Here is a 22,204-nt window from a genome sequence, read left to right on the forward strand (position 1 = left end):
ATACAGCATCACAACATGTGAGATTGAGAAGAATATCCGATAATTTAACTTAAAAATATATCCCAAGACTAGTGCTTTTTTTCTTTCCATCCAGTATCCGATATTCATATTGGCTCCTAATTAAATCTGGATTCGCACCGAAAATTTTTATATTTAGAAGTAAAATGCTCCCTAACAAACACAATTTCTACCAAAAGCTCGAACCTGATACCTCTAGTTAAGGTCTTACTAACTCGACTCCATACTAGTGAATCTATTCTCCAAATTATTGCAGTACTTTGATAATAAAATTACATTTCCCATGGCTTAGAATTTAAGGACTTGTTTCCCTCGACTTCCTTGTTTTCCCATTGCTTTTTCAAGAGCTGTATGAAAATCATTAAAAGGTACCATCTCCATCCTGTATGAGAATTGAGAATAGGCCAACATCAGTACACTGTAAAGAATCAAGATAATGATATTTTGCTCAAATATCTGGAGAACTAGTACAGTCTCACCCACCCCAACCCCAAAAATAAAAATAAAAAAGAGAAGGAAAAAATTCGACATAATATCTCACTTTATCTCAGGTCACTTTACAATCTCAAAACAATTCACATGTTTTTTTTTCCTTCCCTTTTTTTTTGTTTTTGGGTTGAAACTGTTAGGGATATAGTAGATATACTCTAGATCCAATATCATATTTGATGATTTGAACATATTTTTGTGAACGTTATTTGATATAAAATATATATATATGGCATTTGATATTCTTTTATCATTGTTATTAATTGTTTGATTAATTCGATAACGTCCTTGATTAAATTTTGAGACTTGACATTGTGATGGAGATCATGATAATGAGAGTAAAGTTTCTTATAATTTAATCTAAATTTGTTCTTGATCGTAGGATTGTTAATTTGGACATTAGTAATCCGGTTAGATCAATATTTATGTGATCGTCTTTATGGGATAAAGTTTAGTTGATCTCATTAACTAAATTACATAGATAGAGGATGCAGATATGATCATTGAACCGACTCTTTGGATAATTCCTAATGATTAGAATTACCATAAACTGTCAATAGGGTATTCTCTTGAAGAATGTGATGTAAAAGTTTCCTTTGACCTGAGATCGTCATAGTAATTGATAAGTTATTTATTGTGCTTTGATACTAGACACCTATGGCCCTAGGGCAATAGTCGAAAGGATATTGGGTACGATTAAATACTTGTAGAATTAGTGATTGGTCAAGATGAAATCTGTCAACTCTTGGTAATGAGTTTAAGCTCCATGTGGTCATGAATTATAAACGACCAAACTAAAACCTTGGCTAGGGCAATTGAATGAAAGAAGAAATGAGTTTCTTAGGTCATTCAGTGGTTGATTATATTTGACATGAACACATAGTTGGTCGCCTATTAGGATATGACAGTTGAACCATATCCTAGGGTGATCCAGAGCTATAAGGATAGAAGGAATTGCTACATTATTCTTCTACTGGTTCTTGAGAGTAAATTGTATACTTCATGCTATCCGGTCGTTAAGGAGTGTTGCTAGACGCCACCCTTGATTAGTATATTGATGTGATCAATTTACTACCGGTTTAGTATTGAACCTATTGGGTCGCACACTAACGAGTGTTCTGATCTTTGCTAAATGATTAATTACTTTATTGTTTGTTAATTAAATTAAAGAATTTAATCAGTCAAATAATTTAGTTATTAGTTCAAATGAAATATTATTATATTCTTTGCTAGCACAAAGATTATAATTAATATTGTGAACGAATTGAAATTTCTATTTCAAATAGCAAAGAAAATTATATCTCTTGGTTGAAATATATATATATATATATATATATATATATATATATATATATTTAATAGTCATAGTTGATATGTATATATAGGAGATATTAATAAAGTATCCAATGTGGAATTGGATTGTAAATCCCATAAGAGATGCCGACTACATGAAGTCATTGGTTATGGAATTTGAACTTTGCAAAATATTAAATAATGACTTATAAGAAAATCCAATATTGAATTGGATTTGGTGTTATTACATTTCCAACTTTGACGTTGGACTACATGGAAAATCGAAGTAGAATTCGGCAGAATCAAACCCATTAAGAATGGGTTAACAATTCTTTATTTAGAAAAATTCCAAAAGTTATTTTTGGAATAAACTTTTACCCTAAGTAAATCATTACCTCAACCAAATAGGAAAAAAGTTTGTAGGTGATGCTATATAAAGGGTGATGGAGAAAATTTGCACTTAATTAATTCTTGAGAAGAAAAACACTTTGCGAAAGTGAGAGTACAATACAAAGCCAAGAGAGAAAATACAATTACAAGAAAACTGTTTCTTGTTCTTCTAACATTGAGTTGAGATTTTTGAGAAAACTTTCAACACAATATTTTTCATTCAATTTGTTCGCGGGTTTCGTTGATCAAAGAGTTGATAGCAAGGATCGGTCTCGGTGTGGATACGCATAAAAGTCATCGCACTATCGAAGAATTTGAAACGAGAATTTCTTCACCAGGTACGTCTTAGATCCGATCTATTGACATGTAAATAGATTTTAAACACGAAAAGATCTACCTAGGATTGTTATTGTCTTCCGTTGCGTGTTACGAACACCTATACGCAATCCTTCAGTGGTATCAGAGCCGTGGTTTATTGTGTCTAAAATTTATTTACGAAATATTTTAGTATTATATTTGAAGAGTTCAAATCATAATACATGTATCTTGTGCAATAGTCAAATCGTTTGAATGTTGATATTATTTTATTGTGGATAAAATATGTATTCATATAACTATTGAGATAGTTCATAACTTGAATTTGAAATTTTGTATTAGATACGACGGGAATCTATAATAGGTTAAATGATTCTATTGTTATTTTTAATTGTTATTAGTTCATAAGATGTTAATTAATAATGATATTATGGCATGAATTACTTTTTTGTGATATATGTGATATATAGATTAAAATGTTAGAAGAATGTTGAATTTTTTTTTTATGTCATGTGCTTGTTTATTACATAATTTTGAATTATTTATTACATGTGATGTAAATCAGTTTAGGACTAAGCATGTAGACAACTTGAATTAAATTCACATGCTATAAAAGATTTGATCTTCATGTTATTAAAAATTATTTTAGTAATAATTCCCTCTTACTAAAATTTGAGTTCTTAAATAATAAAATATAAGATATTTTATTATAGAGCTATCCATCAAGGTAAATAATTTTACATATTTCTTGTTTATAAGGAGCGGTCTGACTACCAGGAGACTTATAGTTCGAGAATATGTTAAAATTATTTATTGCATTAGATGTATGGATTGAAAGAATTATTTAATTTTACACTAGACGCCTGGACCACCCGGGGGATTATAAAATTTAATAAGTTCTTTACTATCATGATGGTTGAACTCAACTATGCCAATAGGATCAACCTGACTACCAGGGACTATTTGACATAGAGCTATTTAAGGAAATTGTATGGGAATATAATCGGTAAGAGTACCTACCTTTAAAATATATGTGAGAAACGACTAGACTTCCAAGGGGCTCATACATATTGTTAAAGGATTCCTTTACTCTACTGACAAAAATAAAGATTTTGTAAACTATAATGAGGGTAAATAGTTTAAAATAATTAGTGGAAATATCATTAAGATAAAAGTTGTGTATTTATGATAAATGCAAATATGTTCTTATATTATTGCTTTTTCTTTTCTATATTTTAGATTTCTCAATATGTATGTTATATCACTACGTGAAATACTTGAGACCAACAAGTTGGTAGGACCAAACTTTGATGACTGGTATGGAAATTTGAGAATTGTTCTCATGCATGAAAAGCTCATTGATGTGATCGATAAGCCTGCAAAGATAGTCGCACCAGAGAATGATGTTCAAGGCACCAAGATTTATCAAAAACACTTGGAAGAATGCCTTGCTATTAAACACATCATTCACGCTTCTATGAGTTCTGAACTCTGGAGGAAACATCAGAATATAGATCCAACTGTAATCATTGAATATCTTAAGAAGATGGCTGATACACAGTTGGACATTGAAAACTCTCCAGTTGGACCCCATGTCAATCATATGATTGTTCTTACCGAAGAACATGAGAAGTTAGGGTACAAGCTTGGTAAAGAGCTTTCTGAAGATTTGATCTTGCAGTCAATATATGATGCTGAATGTTTTCACTGTAAGAAGAAAGGGCATTGAAAGAGAAACTGCAAGGAGTATCTTGCAACTCTAAAGGACAAGAAACAAGGTGAGACATTAATGAAAATTTTTTTCAAGGTTTCTTTAACTACTACTAATTCTTCATTGTGGGTATTAGATACTGGCAGTGGTTATAACATCTGTAATATGTTGCAGGGGTTCCAGATAAGTAGAAAGGAGAAATTAATCTACAAGTTGGAAATGGTGCAAAAGTTGCGGTCGTAGCTGTAGGATTCATTTCTTTAATAATGCCTACGGGCAAAGTACTTATGTTGGATGATTGTTATTACGTTCCTAAATTTGTTTCGAACATAATTTCAGCTTCTATGTTAGAAAAACGTGGTTTTCGCATTAATATAGGCAATGATATTTGCTCTATTTATTATAGTGATAATTTATATGTGAATGGCTATCTCCAACATGATGTTTATGTCTTACCTAATGTGAATGCTAATTCGATTATGCATGTTTCAAGTCTTAAGAGGAAAAGAGATGATCAAGTAAATCATACATACCTTTGGCATTGTAGGCTTGGTCATATTGGAGAGAAAAGAATTAACAAGTTGTACAAGGAAGAGTACCTTGACAAGTATGATTTTGAATCATATCCAACTTGTAAATCTTGTCTCAAAGGAAAAATGACCAAATCTCCATTTACTGGAAGTGGAGAAAGAGCTTCTGAATTATTAGGACTAGTTCATATAAATGTTTGTGGTCCCATGAAAATTCAAGCTAGAGGTGGATATTCCTACTTCATCACCTTCACTGATGATATGTCAAGATATGGATTTGTGTATATTATAAAACACAAGTCTGAATCTTTTGAAATGTTCAAAAGGTTCTGTAGTGAAGTTGAGAAGCAAACTGGTAAAAGTATCAAAGTACTAAGGTCTGATATAGGTGAAGAATATATTAGTGAAGATTTTACCAGATATCTCAAAGAGAATGGGATTCTCTCATAGTGGACACCTCCAGGAACACCATAACACAATGGTGTGTCTGAAAGGAGAAATCAAACCTTATTAAATATGGTAAGATCTATGATAGGGTTCACTGATCTTCCAAAACATTTATGGGGATATGCTTTGAAAACAACAACATACTTACTTAATAAAGTTCCCACTAAGTCAGACTCTATAACACCATATGAGATATGGAAAGGATGTAAGCCTAACCTTAAACATATTAAAGTTTGGGGTTGTCCAGCTTATGTTAAGAGACTACATTCTAATATACTTGATTCAAAATCTGATAAGTGTAGGTTCATTGGGTATCCCAAGGAAACAATGGGATATTATTTCTATCACCCTTCTGACCATAAAGTGTTTGTGGCCAGAGGAGCAACCTTTTTTGAAAGAGAATTTCTTTTAGAAGAAAATTATAATGGAGAAATAGAACTTGATAAAGCTCAAGAAACTAATGAATCAACACAATATAAAGATCATGAGACTCAAGTTGAAGAACCTTTATTGGATGTTTTGAAGTTGCCAAGGAAGTTGTCATCTTCAACAGTTGAAGTTCAAGAACTAAATGAAGTTCAAGAACAGGTTAATGAACCAGTTCCAAACCAAATTGAACAATAACCAAATCCAGCACAAGGTGAACAGGTTGTACAAGTACCTCTTAGAAGGTCTATACGAGAATGTCATGTACCAACTAGATTAAATTTATTGGTACAAGATGATGTATCAAATGAGGTTGATCATAATGATGATGACCCTAAGACCTATGAAAAGGCTATACAAAGTTCCGATTATGAGAAGTGGAAAAAGGCCATGGAATCCGAAATGGAATCCATGAAGGAAAATAAAGTATGGACATTAGTTGAGCCTTCAAAGGATATAAAACCTATAGGTTGTAAATGGGGTTTTAAGAAAAAGATTGGAGCAGACGGAAAGGTGGAGACCTACAAAGCCCATCTTGTTGCCAAGGGATATCGTTAGAAAGAAGGAGTCGACTACGAAGAGACGTTCTCTCCCGTGGAAATGCTCAAATCTATTCGAATTTTGCTTGCTATAGCAGCATACTATGATTATGAAATATGGCAAATGGATGTGAAAATAGCTTTTCTTAATGGTGAGCTAGAAGAGGATGTGTACATGATACAACCTGAAGATTTCACATCTTCGTCTGATCATAATAAAATTTACAAGCTACAAAGATCCATTTATGGACTAAAGCAAGCTTCTCGAAGTTGGAATATTCACTTTAACAAGACAATTGAAAAGTTCAATTTTGTTAGATGCGAAGAAGAACCTTGTGTGTACAAAAAGGTTAGTGGGAGCACAATTATATTCTTAGTGTTGTATGTTGATGATATATTGCTCATAGGGAATGACATACCGGCATTGCAAAGTACCAAGATTTGGCTATCTGAACAGTTCTCCATGAAAGACTTGGGAGAAGCAGCTTATATATTAGGAATAAAGATCTATAGAGATAGATTTAGGAAGCTAGTTGGACTTTCCCAGTCTTTGTACATTGATACTATTTTAAAGAGGTATAACATGGATAATTCCAAAAGAGGTTATCTACCGATAGGCACTAGAACTACTCTCAGTAGGGAGGATTGTCCTAAAACACCTGAAGAGAGAGAACGCATGAGTAGGATCCCATACGCTAGTGCAATGGGAGCTATCATGCATACCATGACATGTACATGTCCTGAGGTGGCTTATGCACTTGGAGTGACTAGCCGATATCAGGCAAATCCTGGTGAGGAACATTGGAAGGTGGTGAAGACCATTCTTAAGTACTTAAGAAGGACTAGAGACCAATTCCTCATCTATGGAGATTCTGAGTTGAAACTTGAAGGTTATACTGATGCAAGTTTCTCTTCAGATAGAAATGATAGCAAATCTATTTTTGGTTATGTATTCACCTAAAATGGTGGTGCAGTGAGTTGGAAAAGTTCCAAACAAGCTACAGTAGCTGATTCAGTGACTGAAGCAGAATATATAGCAGCTAGTGAAGCTGCTAAGGAAGCTGTATGGATGAAAAAGTTCTTAACTGAACTTGGTGTGGTTCCTTCAATAGAAGGTGCGGTTCTACTGTTGTGTGACAATACTGGAGCCATTGCTCAAGCAAAAGAACCAAGATCACACCAAAAGTCCAAACATGTTCTGCGAAGGTATCACTTGATAAGAGAGATCATTGAATGTGGAGACGTCAAAATTCAAAAGGTTGATGGAAAAGAAAATGTTGCAGACCCATTCACTAAAGCTCTTGGCGCAAAGGAGTTTGACAAGCACAAGTGAAAATTGGGAATGAAGTACAAGAGCGATTGACTCTAGTGCAAGTGAGAGATTGTTAGGGATATAGTAGATATGCCCTAGATCCAATATCATATTTGATGATTTGAACATATTTTTATGAACGTTATTTGATATAAAAATATATGGCATTAGATATTCTTTTATCATAGTTATTTTTAATTGTTTGATTATTCTTTTATCGTTGTTATTAATTATTTGATTAATTCGATAAGGTCCTTGGTTAAATTTTGAGACTTGACATTGTGATGGAGATCATGATAATGAGAGTAAAGTTTCTTATAATTTAATCTAAATTTGTTCTTGATCGTAGGATTATTAATCTGGACATTAGTAATCCGGTTAGATCAATATTTATGTGATCGTATTTATGGGATAAAGATAAGTTGATCTCATTAACTAAATTACATAGATAGAGGATGCAGATATGATCATTGAACCGACTCTTTGGATAATTCCTAATGGTTAGAATTACCATAAACTGTCAATAGGATATTCTCTTGAAGAATGTGATGTAAAAGTTTCCTTTGACCTGAGATCGTCATAGTAATTGACAAGTTATTTATTGTGCTTTGATACTAGACACCTATGGCCCTAGGGCAATAGTTGAAAGGATATTGGGTACGATTAAATACTTGTAGAATTAGTGATTGGTCAAGATGGAATCTGTCAACTCTTGGTAATGAGTTTAAGCTCCATGTTGTCATGAATTATAAACGACCAAACTAAGACCTTAGCTAGGGCAATTGAATGAAAGAAGAAATGAGTTTCTTAGGTCATTCAGTGGTTGATTATATTTGACATGAACACATAGTTGGTCGCCTATTAGGATTTGACAGTTGAACCATATCCTAGGGTGATCCAGAGCTATAAGGACAGAAGGAATTACTACATTATTCTTCTACTGGTTCTTGAGAGTAAATTGTATACTTCATGCTATCCGGCTGTTAAGGAGTGTTGCTAGACGCCACCCTTGATTAGTATATTGATGTGATCAATTTACTACCGGTTTAGTATTGAACCTATGAGGTCGCACACTAACGAGTGTTCTAATCTTTGCTAAAGGATTAATTACTTTATTATTTGTTAATTAAATTAAAGAATTTAATCAGTCAAGTAATTTAGTTATTAGTTCAAATAAAATATTATTATATTCTTTGCTAGCACAGAGATTATAATTAATATTATGAACGAATTGAAATTTTTATTTGAAATAGAAAAGAAAATTATTTCTCTTGGTTGAAATATATATATGATATATATTTAATAGTCATAATTGATATCTATACATAGGAGATATTAATAAAGTATCCATTTTGGAATTGGATTGTAAATCCCATAAGAGATGCCGACTACATGAAGTCATTGGTTATGGAATTTGAACTTTGCAAAATATTAAATAATGACTTATAAGAAAATCCAATATTGAATTGGATTTGGTGTTATTACAATTCCAACTTTGATGTTGGACTACATGGAAAGTCCAAGTAGAATTCGGCAGAATCAAACCCATTAAGAATGGGTTAACAATTCTTTATTTAGAAAAATTTCAAAAGTTATTTTTGGAATAAATTTTTACCCTAAGTAAATCATTACCTCAACCAAATAGGAAAAAGGTTTGTAGGTGATGCTATATAAAGGGTGATGGAGAAAATTTGCAATTAATTAATTCTTGAGAAGAAAAACACTTCGTGAAAAAGAGAGTGGAATACAAAGCCAAGAGAAAAAATACAATTACAAGAAAACTGTTTCTTGTTGTTCTAACATTGAGTTGAGATTTTTGAGAAAAATTTCAACACAATATTTTTCGTTCAATTTGTTCGCGGGTTTCGTTGATGAAAGAGTTGATAGCAAGGATCGGTCTCGGTGTGGATACGCATAGAGTCTTCGCACTATTGAAAAATTTGAAACGAGAATTTCTTCACCAGGTACGTCTTAGATCCGATCTATTGATATGTAAATAAATTTTAAACACGAAAAGATCTGTCTATCATTATTATTGTTTTTCGCTGCATATTACGAACACTTATACGCAATCCTTCAGGAACTCCGTCAATTATTAGGGTTTATGTTTACTCATGGTAGTTGTACAATCATTTAAAATATTTAGACTTACGAGGTATCAGGGTTCCAGCACATTGTATTAAATAACATCACATTCATATTATTTGTCTTTTAAGATCTCTACACACCCTTACAAAAAATTAAATCATAAGAGTATTAGTTTAAATTAACATTTACCTCTATTCAAATGTCTCACATAATTAATATTTCACTAATTGGATAGTTAAATTTGTAAAAACTATATTTAACGGCATCTTAATTTTCTACAAGGTCAAATATTTCGAGACAAATTTAATTTATTAAACGACTAATATTTGGCGAGGAAAAATGTATTATTTTGTTCATCAAAATGACTGATAAATGTTTTGGTACTCCTTTTGCAAAATGTTGTTTCACTTACCATCACCTCTCCGACCTTCTTAGGCTAATTCTCAACTTTTGCTGACCCTTGTACTATATTAAAAAGTACTTCCTCCGTTCTATTTTATTTAAATTTTTTTCTTCTTATTCTGCTGCAAAAATAATTACATGTTTTATATTTCTTCAATGAAAAGTTTTTACAAATTTTCTTACATTGAACCATTCCTATATCATATATGTGTACATGTAAATACAGGTACCATATATATTTTATATGAATATATGGATTCATTTTGTTCTTTTTAAAAAATAGTTTTAGTTGACATGTTTAAGAACACAAGTTTCAAAAATATTATGATATACACATAACTGTATGACATTTTTAAGATAAAGAATTTTAGGAGTCTTTAATTGTTTCTTAACAATACAAACTAAAGTTAAGGAATTTACTTCTTATTAATACGCTTCATTGTCCAAACTATCCTTTCACGTGAATATGACTTAGGAATATAAAGAATGAGTAGAAAAGAACTTACTCATATTTCAGTTTTCCAGCACGAGCTAGGGCCAAGAGATAATCGATCCAATCCCTATATTTTGCTTGATCTAATTTCCATTCTTGTAACCAGAATCCTTTCAACGTAATATCCTGCAACAAAACTCCCATTAAATATTTTGGCATTATTTCTCCGTTTTAATTATAGTCAAACCTTTCTATAACAGTTTCATTTGTTCCGATATTTTTTGGCTGCTATAGTAAAGTGTTGTTATAGAGGACATATATTATAAAATAACGTAATAATCGATTTCGAGAAAAACTTGACTTTATAGTAAATGTTTGTTATATGAGGATATTGTTTTAAATAGGTTTGACTATATATAACAATAAAAAATAATTAATATTTATTAATAGTCCCATTTCTCGGTTTGAAACGAACCTTGAATATGAAATATGAAGTAGAAACAGTAACAGGTTCTTTCGACATCCCTCCATATGTAACCATAGTACCACCTTGCCTGAAAAGAACATGCAACAAAGTTAATTATAATTAATCGCTTATAATTGAAAGCTAAAAACTTCAACTTAATAAGAAAATAAAATTAAGAAAAGTTGTCTCACTTCAAGAATTTGACAACCAAAGTAGCAGCATTGCCACCAACACAGTTCAAACCCAAAATAGGTTCAGATATATCACCCTAGAACATGCAACCAAAAAAAATTGAATAAATAAACTAGAAGTTAATTATAATCTATGTATCATCCTTGAAATGTAAAGTTAATTTCGTGTATGATTACAAAGTTAAATCCAATATACTAGTAACATTGTAAAATTATTTTCTATTACATTAAAGTAACACATAATTTAACCAATATAATCAAAGTAACGTTGATGGGTATGTTTTGTCGCTATAGTAGGTAAAGTACAATAATTTAATTCGAGAAATTCTTTTTGACTATACTATCATAGTGAATAAGAAGAAGAGCTTTGTAGTAATTTCCGTGTGACCTATAGATCATGGGGTCGAGTCGTATAATTAGCTACTGATACTTTTATTAGGATAGATTGTCAACATCACATTTTATTGGGATACGGTCTTTTCTTGAACTTTACATGAACACGAAATACTTTGTTCATGGAGCTGCCCGTTCACTATCATAGTGGATAAAATTTAAAACTTTATTGTTAGCGAATACAATTGAGTTACTTTAATCTGACAAAAGTAGTTGTGACTTTAATTCCTAAAATTCTGTGACCGTGCGTGAAAATTATCAACTCACATACAATACTTTTAGTACTTTCTCCGTTCACTTTTACTTGTCCACTATATAAATATATTTTCATATTTACTTGTCTACTATATTAAATCAAGAGAATTTTTTTTTGTTTTACATTTATTATTAACTATTCATTCTCCAAATTAATTTCCAAGACTTTTGAAAATGCTATCATTATTATGTTAAAATTGTAAAGTTCAAAGTTTGATAACTAAAAGTATACTAGGGAGTATAATAATACCAGGAGATTTTTGACACGTTTGACATCCAACTCTTTCTCAGTAAACACCTTATCAGCACCAAGTTTCATTAATCTTTCTTTTACTTCATCAGATCCTGGCTTATCTCTTATGATATTAATGCTATGAATTCCACGAAGTCGAGCTAGCTGAATAATACATTGCCCCGTAATGCTTGTGGCTCCATTTTGCACAATCGAGTCTCCTATTTATGGAAATTAAACACATAAATTAATGAGTAAAAAAGAGAGGGAATTAAACAATAAAACACTAAGTAATTAATTTGACAAATAATTAACCTGGTTTTAAAGTAACAAACTCATCGAGCATTCTCAAGGCGCTCACTGGATTAACAGAAACAGTGGCAGCATATTCTATTGGGGTGCTTTTATCAATTTTGTGCCACATACTTTGTTCTTGTACAATGTACGTTTGCCATGACCCTGAGCACAACATAAAGACAATATTAATTATATTATCGCATTTAATTTATATATACTGATTGTGCAAAATTTTTTGACATTTAGCACAGTGTAATGTAGCTGGTTGTCTACTTTATTTAAGAGTTATTAATTACCCTCATTATAGACAAATTTTTGGTGCTACATCTTTAGTGTTATTTGATGATAGTACATAAATATTTTATACCGTCAGTGTATATAAGCTGCACTAATCTTACTTCCTGCAGAGTAAAAGCAACTCACCATGGACTTGTGTTACGCGCACATATATATATATATATATATTCAAACATACGTCGTGCATCTATTGCTTTGGTATAAACAGTAGGTGTGTATAAGTTTTTACCGAAGAGTGAATCTATGTAATATTGTAATTATAAGACACATAAAATATTACCTTGAATATAAGGAAAACGTATAACCAAATCTCCCGGGGAAAGAGCCTTAACAGCAGAGCCAACAGAATGTACAATTCCCACCCCTTCCCCTCCACCGACTGTTGGTAGTGGTGACCGGTCTGGATATACTCCTGTTGATCAATTAATTATTCAGCAAAATACATGGGAAAAAGGTTAACTATATTCTAATAATATTCAGATGATAAGATGAAAAATGCTAAGTTTTCTATTGCAAAAAGATCATTAATAAGGGACCAGATAAATCAAAGGTAGAAATATAATAATGTATCATTTTCTTTGTGCTAGAAAGAAAAGAGTATACACAGTATATCACATAACATGGAACAGGGAGAGTACCACTCCCTCCGTTCCAATTTATGAAGATATTCGAAATTTGTGATCCTAAACAAATCAAAAAGGGGTTTAGGAAAAGCTTCTTATTAAGGGTAAAATTGTAAGCAAATGCGGATTTAGGATTTGAGTCTTATGAGTTCCTACCGTAATTTCAGATTAATATGCAATAATAACTGGGTTCACAATTAGATATTTATAAATATTTAGTGAATTTTTAAATATAAATACAGAGTCTACACAAGAGTTACTGGTTCCCGGGAACCCGCATTCTATGCTCTAGGTCCGCCCCTGATTGTAAGTTTAAACTAAATTATTTTCAAATTGAGAAAATGAGTCATTCTTTTTAGGACGGACCAAAAATGAAAGAGGTTCACATAAACTGAAACGGAGGAAGTATTTTTTTAGCAAAAATAAAAATAAAAATGAGTACTATTTCACATAAGCCTTTCTTTATGAAATATACGTGATGTGCAACAAAAAGAATTAAAAAAAAATGCCAACTTATAAATTTTGATGGCTTTTTATCTCCATTCTCACTAATTTTTAGGGGTGGCAGTTTGAGCCCGAGCCCATTCAACATACCCAATTCGTTTAAGGTTGGGTCGGTTATTGTTCGATCATTTATTGAATTGTCCATCTTGACCAACTCATCTCAGCTCATCTAAAGTTGTGCTGATTTTAGCCAAAATTAATTTACAAGTAACTTTACTAAAATATCTTTAAAATAATTCTTTTTGTTTGATATGTTGTATATGACCAAAACAAAAGAAAAAAGTTTATTTTGGTAATTAAACAACTTATAAGAAAATAACGTTCATTATTTAAAGATTGGTAAGAGTTGGGCGGGTTACGCTATTATCCAAATTTTAAACCATATTCACTCAATACATCTCAGTCCAAGTAACTTTTGGACGGATCATTAACCCACCCATTATTGACTCAGGCTATTTTGACATGTCCAAAACTAGTCCAACCCGTCCATTTAACACCCCTGGACTAATTGCTATAGGCAAGATGATATGAGTCATTTTGTCTCGAGTGCCATTATACACTCAGACCTCTCTATAACATCATTTCTATATAAATAGTACTTCATTATAAAAGCCAAGCTTTTTACAAAATTAATTTTTGTATTATGTCATAATATATGTTCTTTATAACAACAATTTGCTATAATATCAAATGATATTCGGAACAAATAAGGCTGTTTTAAAGAGGTTTGATTGTATATTGTTTGACTCAAAAGATATTGAAACCTTTTTGAACTAATCAATTAGAGATGAAGGGGTAAATGTTAGTCAGACACAATAAATTCCAGATCAAATAATTAACAGTGTGGATCATATGTAGGATGAAGATAATGTAAATGATCTTATTGAGATTTAAAGTTGCGTCTCCCATCAATCGATGAGGAGATTGCTTTACATATTTTTCTAGAGATTCATTCTTCTCAATCAAGAATAATAGAAGAGAGCTATTTTGGTTTTTTTCGAGAGATAGCCGGAGCAGCCCCCTTTTTGAAAGCTTTCCCTTGCTATATATAGTCATGACACCCTTGCCCTTTGTTTGGCTCGACGTCCTCTTGCTTCCAATGGGTCTTAGTCATGATTTTAGGCGTCGTTCTTGCGGACTTGTCGGATGCCGGGAAAGGGGCATGGAGCGGGTTATATTATCTTTCACTGCTCAGTCACTTAGGCGGGATGTTGGTCAGCTCGGTCGTGACGGTCAGATTTTGACCAATACAGTTAGTCCCTCCGTCTGTCGGGGTCATCCTCTGTCGGGCTCGATAGACGGATCATGATTGTTGAGAATTCGAGAAAAATCTAGCTTTCGACTATCTGTTCCTTTGTTACATTTCTTGGGTTTCTGGCGGAGTGGCAGCGTTCTTTCGATTCCCATAGACCGTTGCGGCGGTTTCGGAACCGAAACGTCGCTTGGTATCAAAGAATTGTTTTGTGATTGCCACCATTATTACACACGTTCCTGGGGGACTGAAACGTTTCGTGCCCTATCAGATTTGATTGACGACTCTTGGGTTTCGTGCTCGGGGGATTTATGTCTCTTATAAATAGAGGGAGCTTATCATTCGATTAACACACTTCTGTACCTTTTATTTGAGAGAACCCTGCAGATATCCTTTTTTCCGACACTCCAACTTCCTACTTGCCCCCTTGTTCACTAAAAATTCTCATCCATTCTTTTTGTTATTTCTTTGGCGTGTTTTCTAATGTCTGGTGATTCTTTTTGTGACAATTTCCGTGTCGCTAGTTCAGTGCCGAAAAATGCTGCTCAGGTCACCAGAGGGGCAGACACAGTGGAGGATAAGGAGGTCCCATCAGTGATTGAGATTCTGCCTCGCCCTGGGAGAGAGCCGACTGACTTCAATACTTCCCCCGGGGTCGAACCAGAACCTGTTCACTCCATTATGAGGGAGAGGGATATTGCAGAGTTAAAAGAAAGGTGGGGAATCCCAGGTTAAGTTGATATGCAGCCGACAGTGAGGAAAGACATAGTTCATTTCGACCGCCCCGCCTACCCCTTCATTGTAGGGTAGAAAGTAAGAACATGCAAGAACTACATTCTTCATTCGGTGTCATCACCGCCACCAGCATCACCATCGCCATCACCATCTCCAAGAAGCTCCCATTGCCATCATCCACACCCCCATTAGCTTCGGGCGTCGCCGCATCATACCTACAATTGATGCGAGCCTCCCACGCTTTCTCTCGCGCTTCTTCATAGGCATCCTCAGTCACAGTACCTGCCTCCCATAAACTCTTATATGGCGGGGGATGAAGTGGAGGAAGACTCAACCTAAGCCAATAATCGCTTATTTTTTGCCTCCAGTGCCGCGACCCGGTCTCCCAGAACACTCCTCGAGCCTTGCCTCCATGAGGGTAGCTGTCACTTTATCCGACTCCTGTTCGGAGTGGAGGACGCGAATGGTGTTCTCTAGGGCCGCCATCCTCGCCGAAGCCTCGGACCAGGCACTCTCGATTCTCTCTAACCCAGTGACTTTGTTCTCTAGCGCGGTCAATTTTCTCATCCACTCCACGCTCATCGCCTCGACCTTGATCAAGTTTTGATCCATCTCCGACTGCATCGACCTCAACTTACCCTGCAGATGCTCACATTCTGCGGCGACTCCCTTACCCAACTTGATCTCCTCGTCCTTAATTCGAAGTTGCTCCTCGAGCGCACTCTTACTGCGGATAGTTTGCATCAAATCCTAGTCCCTTTTCTCCAACTCCTCACCAAGAGCCCGATTATTGGGGTTTGTCCTCAACCGCTCATGCATCTCGCGACACCTGTTGCGGTATCGACAATACTTTTCCAACATCTTCAAGAAAATCTTGGCCCGGATGTTGGCCCTACGAATGCTTTCCACTTCTACCATATACATTTGAAAAACGCAAAGACGGGGTTAGACTAGTATTTTCAAGAAGGGCAAAGGAAGAAAACGAAAGTAAAATGCAACGTATACTTAATCCCATAACATCCACCTCATCCATCAAATCAGCATCAGGAATAGACCGAAGGGCCTCATTTTAAGCTTCAGAGCATAGCAGGCTGAACTGCAGCACCAAATCCTCTCATTCCCCCAAGAGATTGACACCGGAAGGGATCTGAAGAACACGGGCCGAGCCTCCCGCATGAACCACTGAATGACTAAGGCCCTCTTCAAACATCCTGACATCATCGGGGTCTAGGCTCGACTCAGATTCGTAGTCGTCGCTCACCACACCTTTTCCTTTTTCTATTGTTGAAGAGGAATCACGACCCACTGTAGAAGATGAGGGTACATCCAAAATCATCCCAGAAGTTTGATTCTCCACCACGATAGGTTGTTGGTCACTGACAACAGTAGGAATTTTTGATTGAGCTAAGGCAATGGTAGGAATTTCTAATTATCGATCACAGACACCGACAATTCCGACGGTCTATTCCGTCCCTACGGGGGTAGCCGCGACAACACCCTCTCTAGAGCCCATCTGGGGAGAGTCGTCCAGATGAATTACTGTAAGGGGCGCAATCTCAAACTCCACTCTCCGTTTCTTCGACGACCCCTCCTTTTCCCCAGTAGATAGTGATTCACCTGTTGGGCGAACGACATCCGTGGGACCTCGTCCTGAGAAGCAGCCCTCACAGGAGTAACCAAGGCTACAGATTCAACTGATGTAGCCTTCAATGAAGGTCGGGCAATGGGTACCACGATAGGGTGAGCAGATGCGGCCGGCTGATGAAAAGCTAACGGAGGTGCCCTTGCTCTCCGCACTCTCCCTGATATCGACAAACGACACATAAGAAGCTAAGCAAAAAGGGAGAGAATAGTAGACAGAGACGTCATCTCACTTGTAAGGGGCCTGCGTCCGAACTTTTCATGAAAGGTCGACCATGTGCAAATCCTCACTGTATGGGAAAGTATGGCACCCACCCATTCATGGATACCTTCGACAGGCGGAGGGGGCAATCTCTCAGCTGCAACGACATGATAAAGTTTAGTACCAACAGAAAACGGTCGAGCATTTCACTGTTTAAAAATATAAACTTACGCGCAAAGTTCCACTTATCAGGGAATCCCCTTGGGTCCGCCACAATGTGCTCAGTCCGCACATAAAAGTAATTCTCGTAGAAACGACGGTTGGTCCTGTCGTCCATCTTCACCACTAGACCCCTCGACCCCCGAGGACGCATGTGAATCATCGAACCGCGAATAAGTTAAGGAGCAAAGATGCTGAGCATATGTTCCAAAGCGACCTTGCGATCGGTGAGTTTCGCGTACTTGAGCAGCATAAGGAATAACTTGTACAAATATGGCAAAAGTTGGGTGGGGGCACACTTTGTAAAAACGGTAAAAATCCACCACCAACAGAGGAAGAGGAATTTGTTGTTGTTTCTTCCACCTCCCTATTTTTTTTATTCTTCTGCCTTCTTCCCCTATTTTTTTATCGTTGGCTTGGCCATATGTGAGCGGAGATAGTTCGCATAATGACTTTGTATAAAAGAGAGTCTTTTCTTAGTTATTTGCCTTGTACTTACCTTTATTCCATCTGTTTATGGCTTTTGGAGCGAGATGAGCGCCTGTATGCCGAGTCTCGGTCTTTCTTTCTGATGGCTTTTGGCCTTAGAAGCATTTCAACCTAATATAAATAGTGCCTCATCATTGTTTGATCGAGGTCGAAATTTTCTCTTATTGGTGGAGGCTTGACCTTAAAGAGTGTTATTTTGAACTTATCGAAATAGTAACCCGTCGTCGTTCGATCGAGGTCGAACTCTTCTTCTTTTTGGCGAACTCCCTTGAACATAAAGGGTGTTATTTTGAATTTATCAAAATAGTAACCCGTCGTCTTTCGATCGAGATCGAACTTCTTCTTTTTGGTGAAGGCCCTTGGCCTTAAAGGGTGTTATCTCGGACTTATCGAAATAGTAACCCATCGTCGTTCGATCGAGGTCGAACTCTTCTTCTTTTTGGTGAAGGCCCTTGGCCTTAAAGGGTGTTATTTCGAGCTTATCGAAATAGTAACCCATCATCGTTCGATCGAGGTCGAACTCTTCTTTTTGGCGAAGGCCCTTGTCCTTAAAGGGTGTCATTTCAAACTTATCGAAATAGTAACCCATCGTCGTTCGATCGAGGTCGAACTCTTCTTCTTTTTGGTGAAGTCCCTTGGACTTAAAGGGTGTTATTTCGAACTTATTGAAATAGTAACCCGTCATCGTTCGATCGAGGTCGAACTCTTCTTTTTTTTGGCGAAGGCCCTTGACCATAAAGGGTGTTATTTTGAACTTATCAAAATAGTAACCCGTCATCGTTCGATCGAGGCGGAACTCTTCTTCTTTTTGGCAAAGGCCCTTGGCCTTAAAGGGTGTTATTTCGAGCTTATCGAAATAGTAACCCGTCGTCGTTCGATCAAGGTCGAACTCTTCTTTTTGGCGAAGGACCTTGGCCTTAAAAGGTGTTATTTCAAAATTATCGAAATAGTAACCCATCGTCGTTCGATCTAGGTCGAACTCTTCTTCTTTTTGGTGAAGGCCCTTGGCCTTAAAGGGTGTTATTTCGAACTTATCGAAATAGTAACCCATCGTCGTTCGATCGAGGTCAAACTCTTCTTCTTTTTGGCGAAGGCCCTTGGCATTAAAGGGTGTTATTTCGAACTTATCGAAATAGTAACCCGTCGTCGGTCAATCGAGGTCGAACTCTTCTTCTTTTTGGCGAAGGCCCTTGGCCTTAAAAGGTGTTATTTCGAGCTTATCGAAATAGTAACCCATCGTCGTTCGATCGAGGTCGAACTCTTCTTCTTTTTGGCGAAGACCCTTGGCCTTAAAGGGTGTTATTTTGAACTTATCGAAATAGTAACCCATCGTCAGTCCCAGTTTTTGAAGAGCCAGATATCTTCTGGGAGAGTCCCAGTCCATTTGGCACTGCTCGCAACAGAGGGTACGACGTCAGAGAATGTGAAGCGTTGCTGTTTCGCTTAGGTTTGCTCTGCGCACAAATTGTAGTTTCCTTGTTTGGCTCCTGTCTTCCGGCTCAGAGATATTGGTGGTGGGAGGTATCACAATTGTTTTGCAGTAGTTTTTCGTCCTTTAATTGAAGTGTTGTTTTTTTTTGTTCGCCTGCGTGGCCGTTATATTCCTACTTGAGTAGAGACCGGGAGGCGAGTTAGAATGAAATTTTCCTTGCCCCCATCCGGTGGTCCAATGGGGGATAATTGATTGGTAATGTTGTTCGCCTTGTTTGGCGTATCTGTAGTTGATGCGGTGAAGATTTTGTAAGCTTGATTGTTTTGCTCGGCTCTCCTCCCCCTACTGCGCTGCTCCTTCGTCTTGTGTGAGTTGGATTTTCTCTTCGCGCTCCTTTTGGTGAGCGATTGTATTTCTTGTCTTTGATCTGGGAGAAACTATGAAATTTCACTAAGAAATCCCCATGGACTGCGCCAAATTGTTTGACTTAAAAGATATTGAAACTTTTTTGAACAAATCAATCAGAGATGAAGGGGTAAATCTTAGTCAGACATAATAAATTCCAGATCAAAGATTAGGATGAAGAGAATGTAAATGATCTTATTGAGATTTAAAGTTGTGTCTCCCATCAATCGATGAGGAGATTGCTTTACATACTTTTCTAGAGATTCATTCTTCTCTCTCAAGAACAATAGAAGAGAGCTATTTTGGTTTTTTTCGAGAGATAGCCGGAGCAGCCCCCTTTTTGAAAGCTTTCCCTTGCTATATATAGTCATGGCACCCTTGCCCTTTGTTTGGCTCGACGTCCTCTTGCCTCCAATGGGTCTTAGTCGTTATTTTAGGCGCCGTTCTTGCCAACTCGTCGGATGCCGGGAAAGAGACATGGATCAGGTTATATTATCTTTCACTGCTCGGTCACTTAGGCAGGACGTTGGTCAGCTTGGTCGTGATGATCATGTTTTGACCAATACATATATTACACCGAACATAATCAGAATTGGTGATTAACTGACTTGGCCAATGCAATGGACACACTTGGACGACACCTCAGATCCAATACGTACTTAATAAATGTTATCCAAACAAATTATCGAGTCAAATCCTATTTTAAATGCCAGGCCCTGAGATTATAATAAAACAAAAATATTTGCTGCCGAACAAAAAAGTCTGAGATATATACTTTAGAACCCTACAAGGGACCAATAAATGTTTATCATACAAATACAGTTATTTTACAAATAATGTGATTATATAAATATTTTTTAAATCTTCAACGTATAAAAACTTAAGCTGCAATAAGAATAGATCACGCTTTTCCTTCTTTTGTTTTCCCTTTTTTTTTTCCCCTCTCTTTCTAATCCCACTTTAAAGCCAGAAAATAATATAATCCCCAACGCCCCCCCCCCCCCCCAAAAAAAAAACACCACATACATACAAATCTGAGTGACATATGGTCCAGGTAAGCCACTAATGTTTACATTTTATTCTTTTTTCCGTTAATAACATTAAGAAGTATCACCAAAGGATTTGGTGCAGTGGATGAGGCTGATCCTCCTTTATTCAAAGATTTCGGGTTCGAATCCTGAGTATAAAAAAATTCTTGGTAAGGATCGAATGGGGTCCTACTCAGCGCGAATCCGGATATAGTCGGGCTCTAATGCGAGTATCTGAGTGGGAAACCAAAAAACATTATGAAGCTATTTTGCCTCATTTTTTATTTTTATTTTTTGTATGTTGATATGTAACGTTTTCTTTATTCATCTATAAGAGATGGCCAAAAACAAAGTTATATAATACATATCGAACCTTCTATTTTGTTGATATCTGCAGGATTAATTGGAGCCGCAAGCATTCTAACGCACACGTCGTTTTCTGTGATCTTCACCGGCGGAATTTCAGTGAGTCTATATAAATGAAATAAAAAGATTACACTTAATTCCATAAAATAGAAATATATATGCACCATACATATTTATAGAGTACGTTAACTTCTATATACTGATGGTATAAAATAATTATCTAGCGTTGAGTTCTGACCTAGTGACGGTGTCAGGTGGACCGTGGTGATCGTAGACGACAGCCGTAGACGGCGGAGACATGGCGGCCGGAAAATCTCCGACTAAGTAATGTGATTGCTGTGACGACATAGTTCTCTATTTGTGGTCTAACTATCTAAAAATGAGCTAGTTGTTGCTACTTAAATAGTAGTGAACGGAGAGAAAGAAATTATTTTGCAACGGTTTATTTTCAAATTTCAATTATGAAAATCTATACACCAAATCTGATTTAGTAACTGGGAATAAATACAGGTAAATTGTTAGAATGAAATTTAATTCACTCTGATTGTGTAAATATTTGCATAAAATCTTTTCTAAAATACTTATTTACCTCTTACCTTAAATTTTGGTATGTTACTTATGAGAGCGAAACAGAAAAAGAATAAAATATTTATGAAATCTCTCGAAACAACCAAAGGGTAAACACTCAAATTTAATAAATACGAAACTAAGCAAACACATGTTTCAAACACGATTGTAATTTAGAGAAATATATATTTTTAGTAACTCCTAAGAATAACAACTG

At 35.6% G+C, this 22,204-nt stretch overlaps 1 protein-coding gene across 1 annotated transcript; it reads right to left on the reverse strand.

Moving 5' to 3' along the window:
* Positions 1-132: 132 nt before the first annotated feature.
* LOC142172838 (enoyl-[acyl-carrier-protein] reductase, mitochondrial-like) lies at positions 133-21,729 on the reverse strand. The gene is made up of 9 exons (XM_075236510.1): positions 21,659-21,729; positions 21,428-21,525; positions 12,805-12,936; positions 12,246-12,389; positions 11,949-12,151; positions 11,051-11,127; positions 10,869-10,947; positions 10,467-10,579; positions 133-400 (listed from the first exon to the last, which is right to left on the reverse strand). The coding sequence occupies exons 1-9, from the start codon at positions 21,718-21,720 to the stop codon at positions 307-309; spliced, it is 1,002 nt and encodes a 333-aa protein (XP_075092611.1). The 5' UTR covers positions 21,721-21,729; the 3' UTR covers positions 133-306.
* Positions 21,730-22,204: the final 475 nt, after the last annotated feature.

The sequence above is a fragment of the Nicotiana tabacum genome, chromosome 18 (genome assembly GCF_000715075.1).
Source record: "Nicotiana tabacum cultivar K326 chromosome 18, ASM71507v2, whole genome shotgun sequence".
In the NCBI taxonomy this organism is placed as follows: domain Eukaryota; kingdom Viridiplantae; phylum Streptophyta; class Magnoliopsida; order Solanales; family Solanaceae; genus Nicotiana; species Nicotiana tabacum.

Bases quoted from the DNA above. Each gene is read 5' to 3' on its own strand.
- LOC142172838 (XM_075236510.1), bottom strand. From the start codon at position 21,720: ATGTCTCCGCCGTCTACGGCTGTCGTCTACGATCACCACGGTCCACCT. The intron at 11,128-11,948 runs GTATTATTATAC...TGCATGTTCTAG, and splicing joins AACGTGTCAAAAATCTCCTG to GGTGATATATCTGAACCTAT. The intron at 10,948-11,050 runs GTGAGACAACTT...TGTTCTTTTCAG, and splicing joins TTGGTTGTCAAATTCTTGAA to GCAAGGTGGTACTATGGTTA.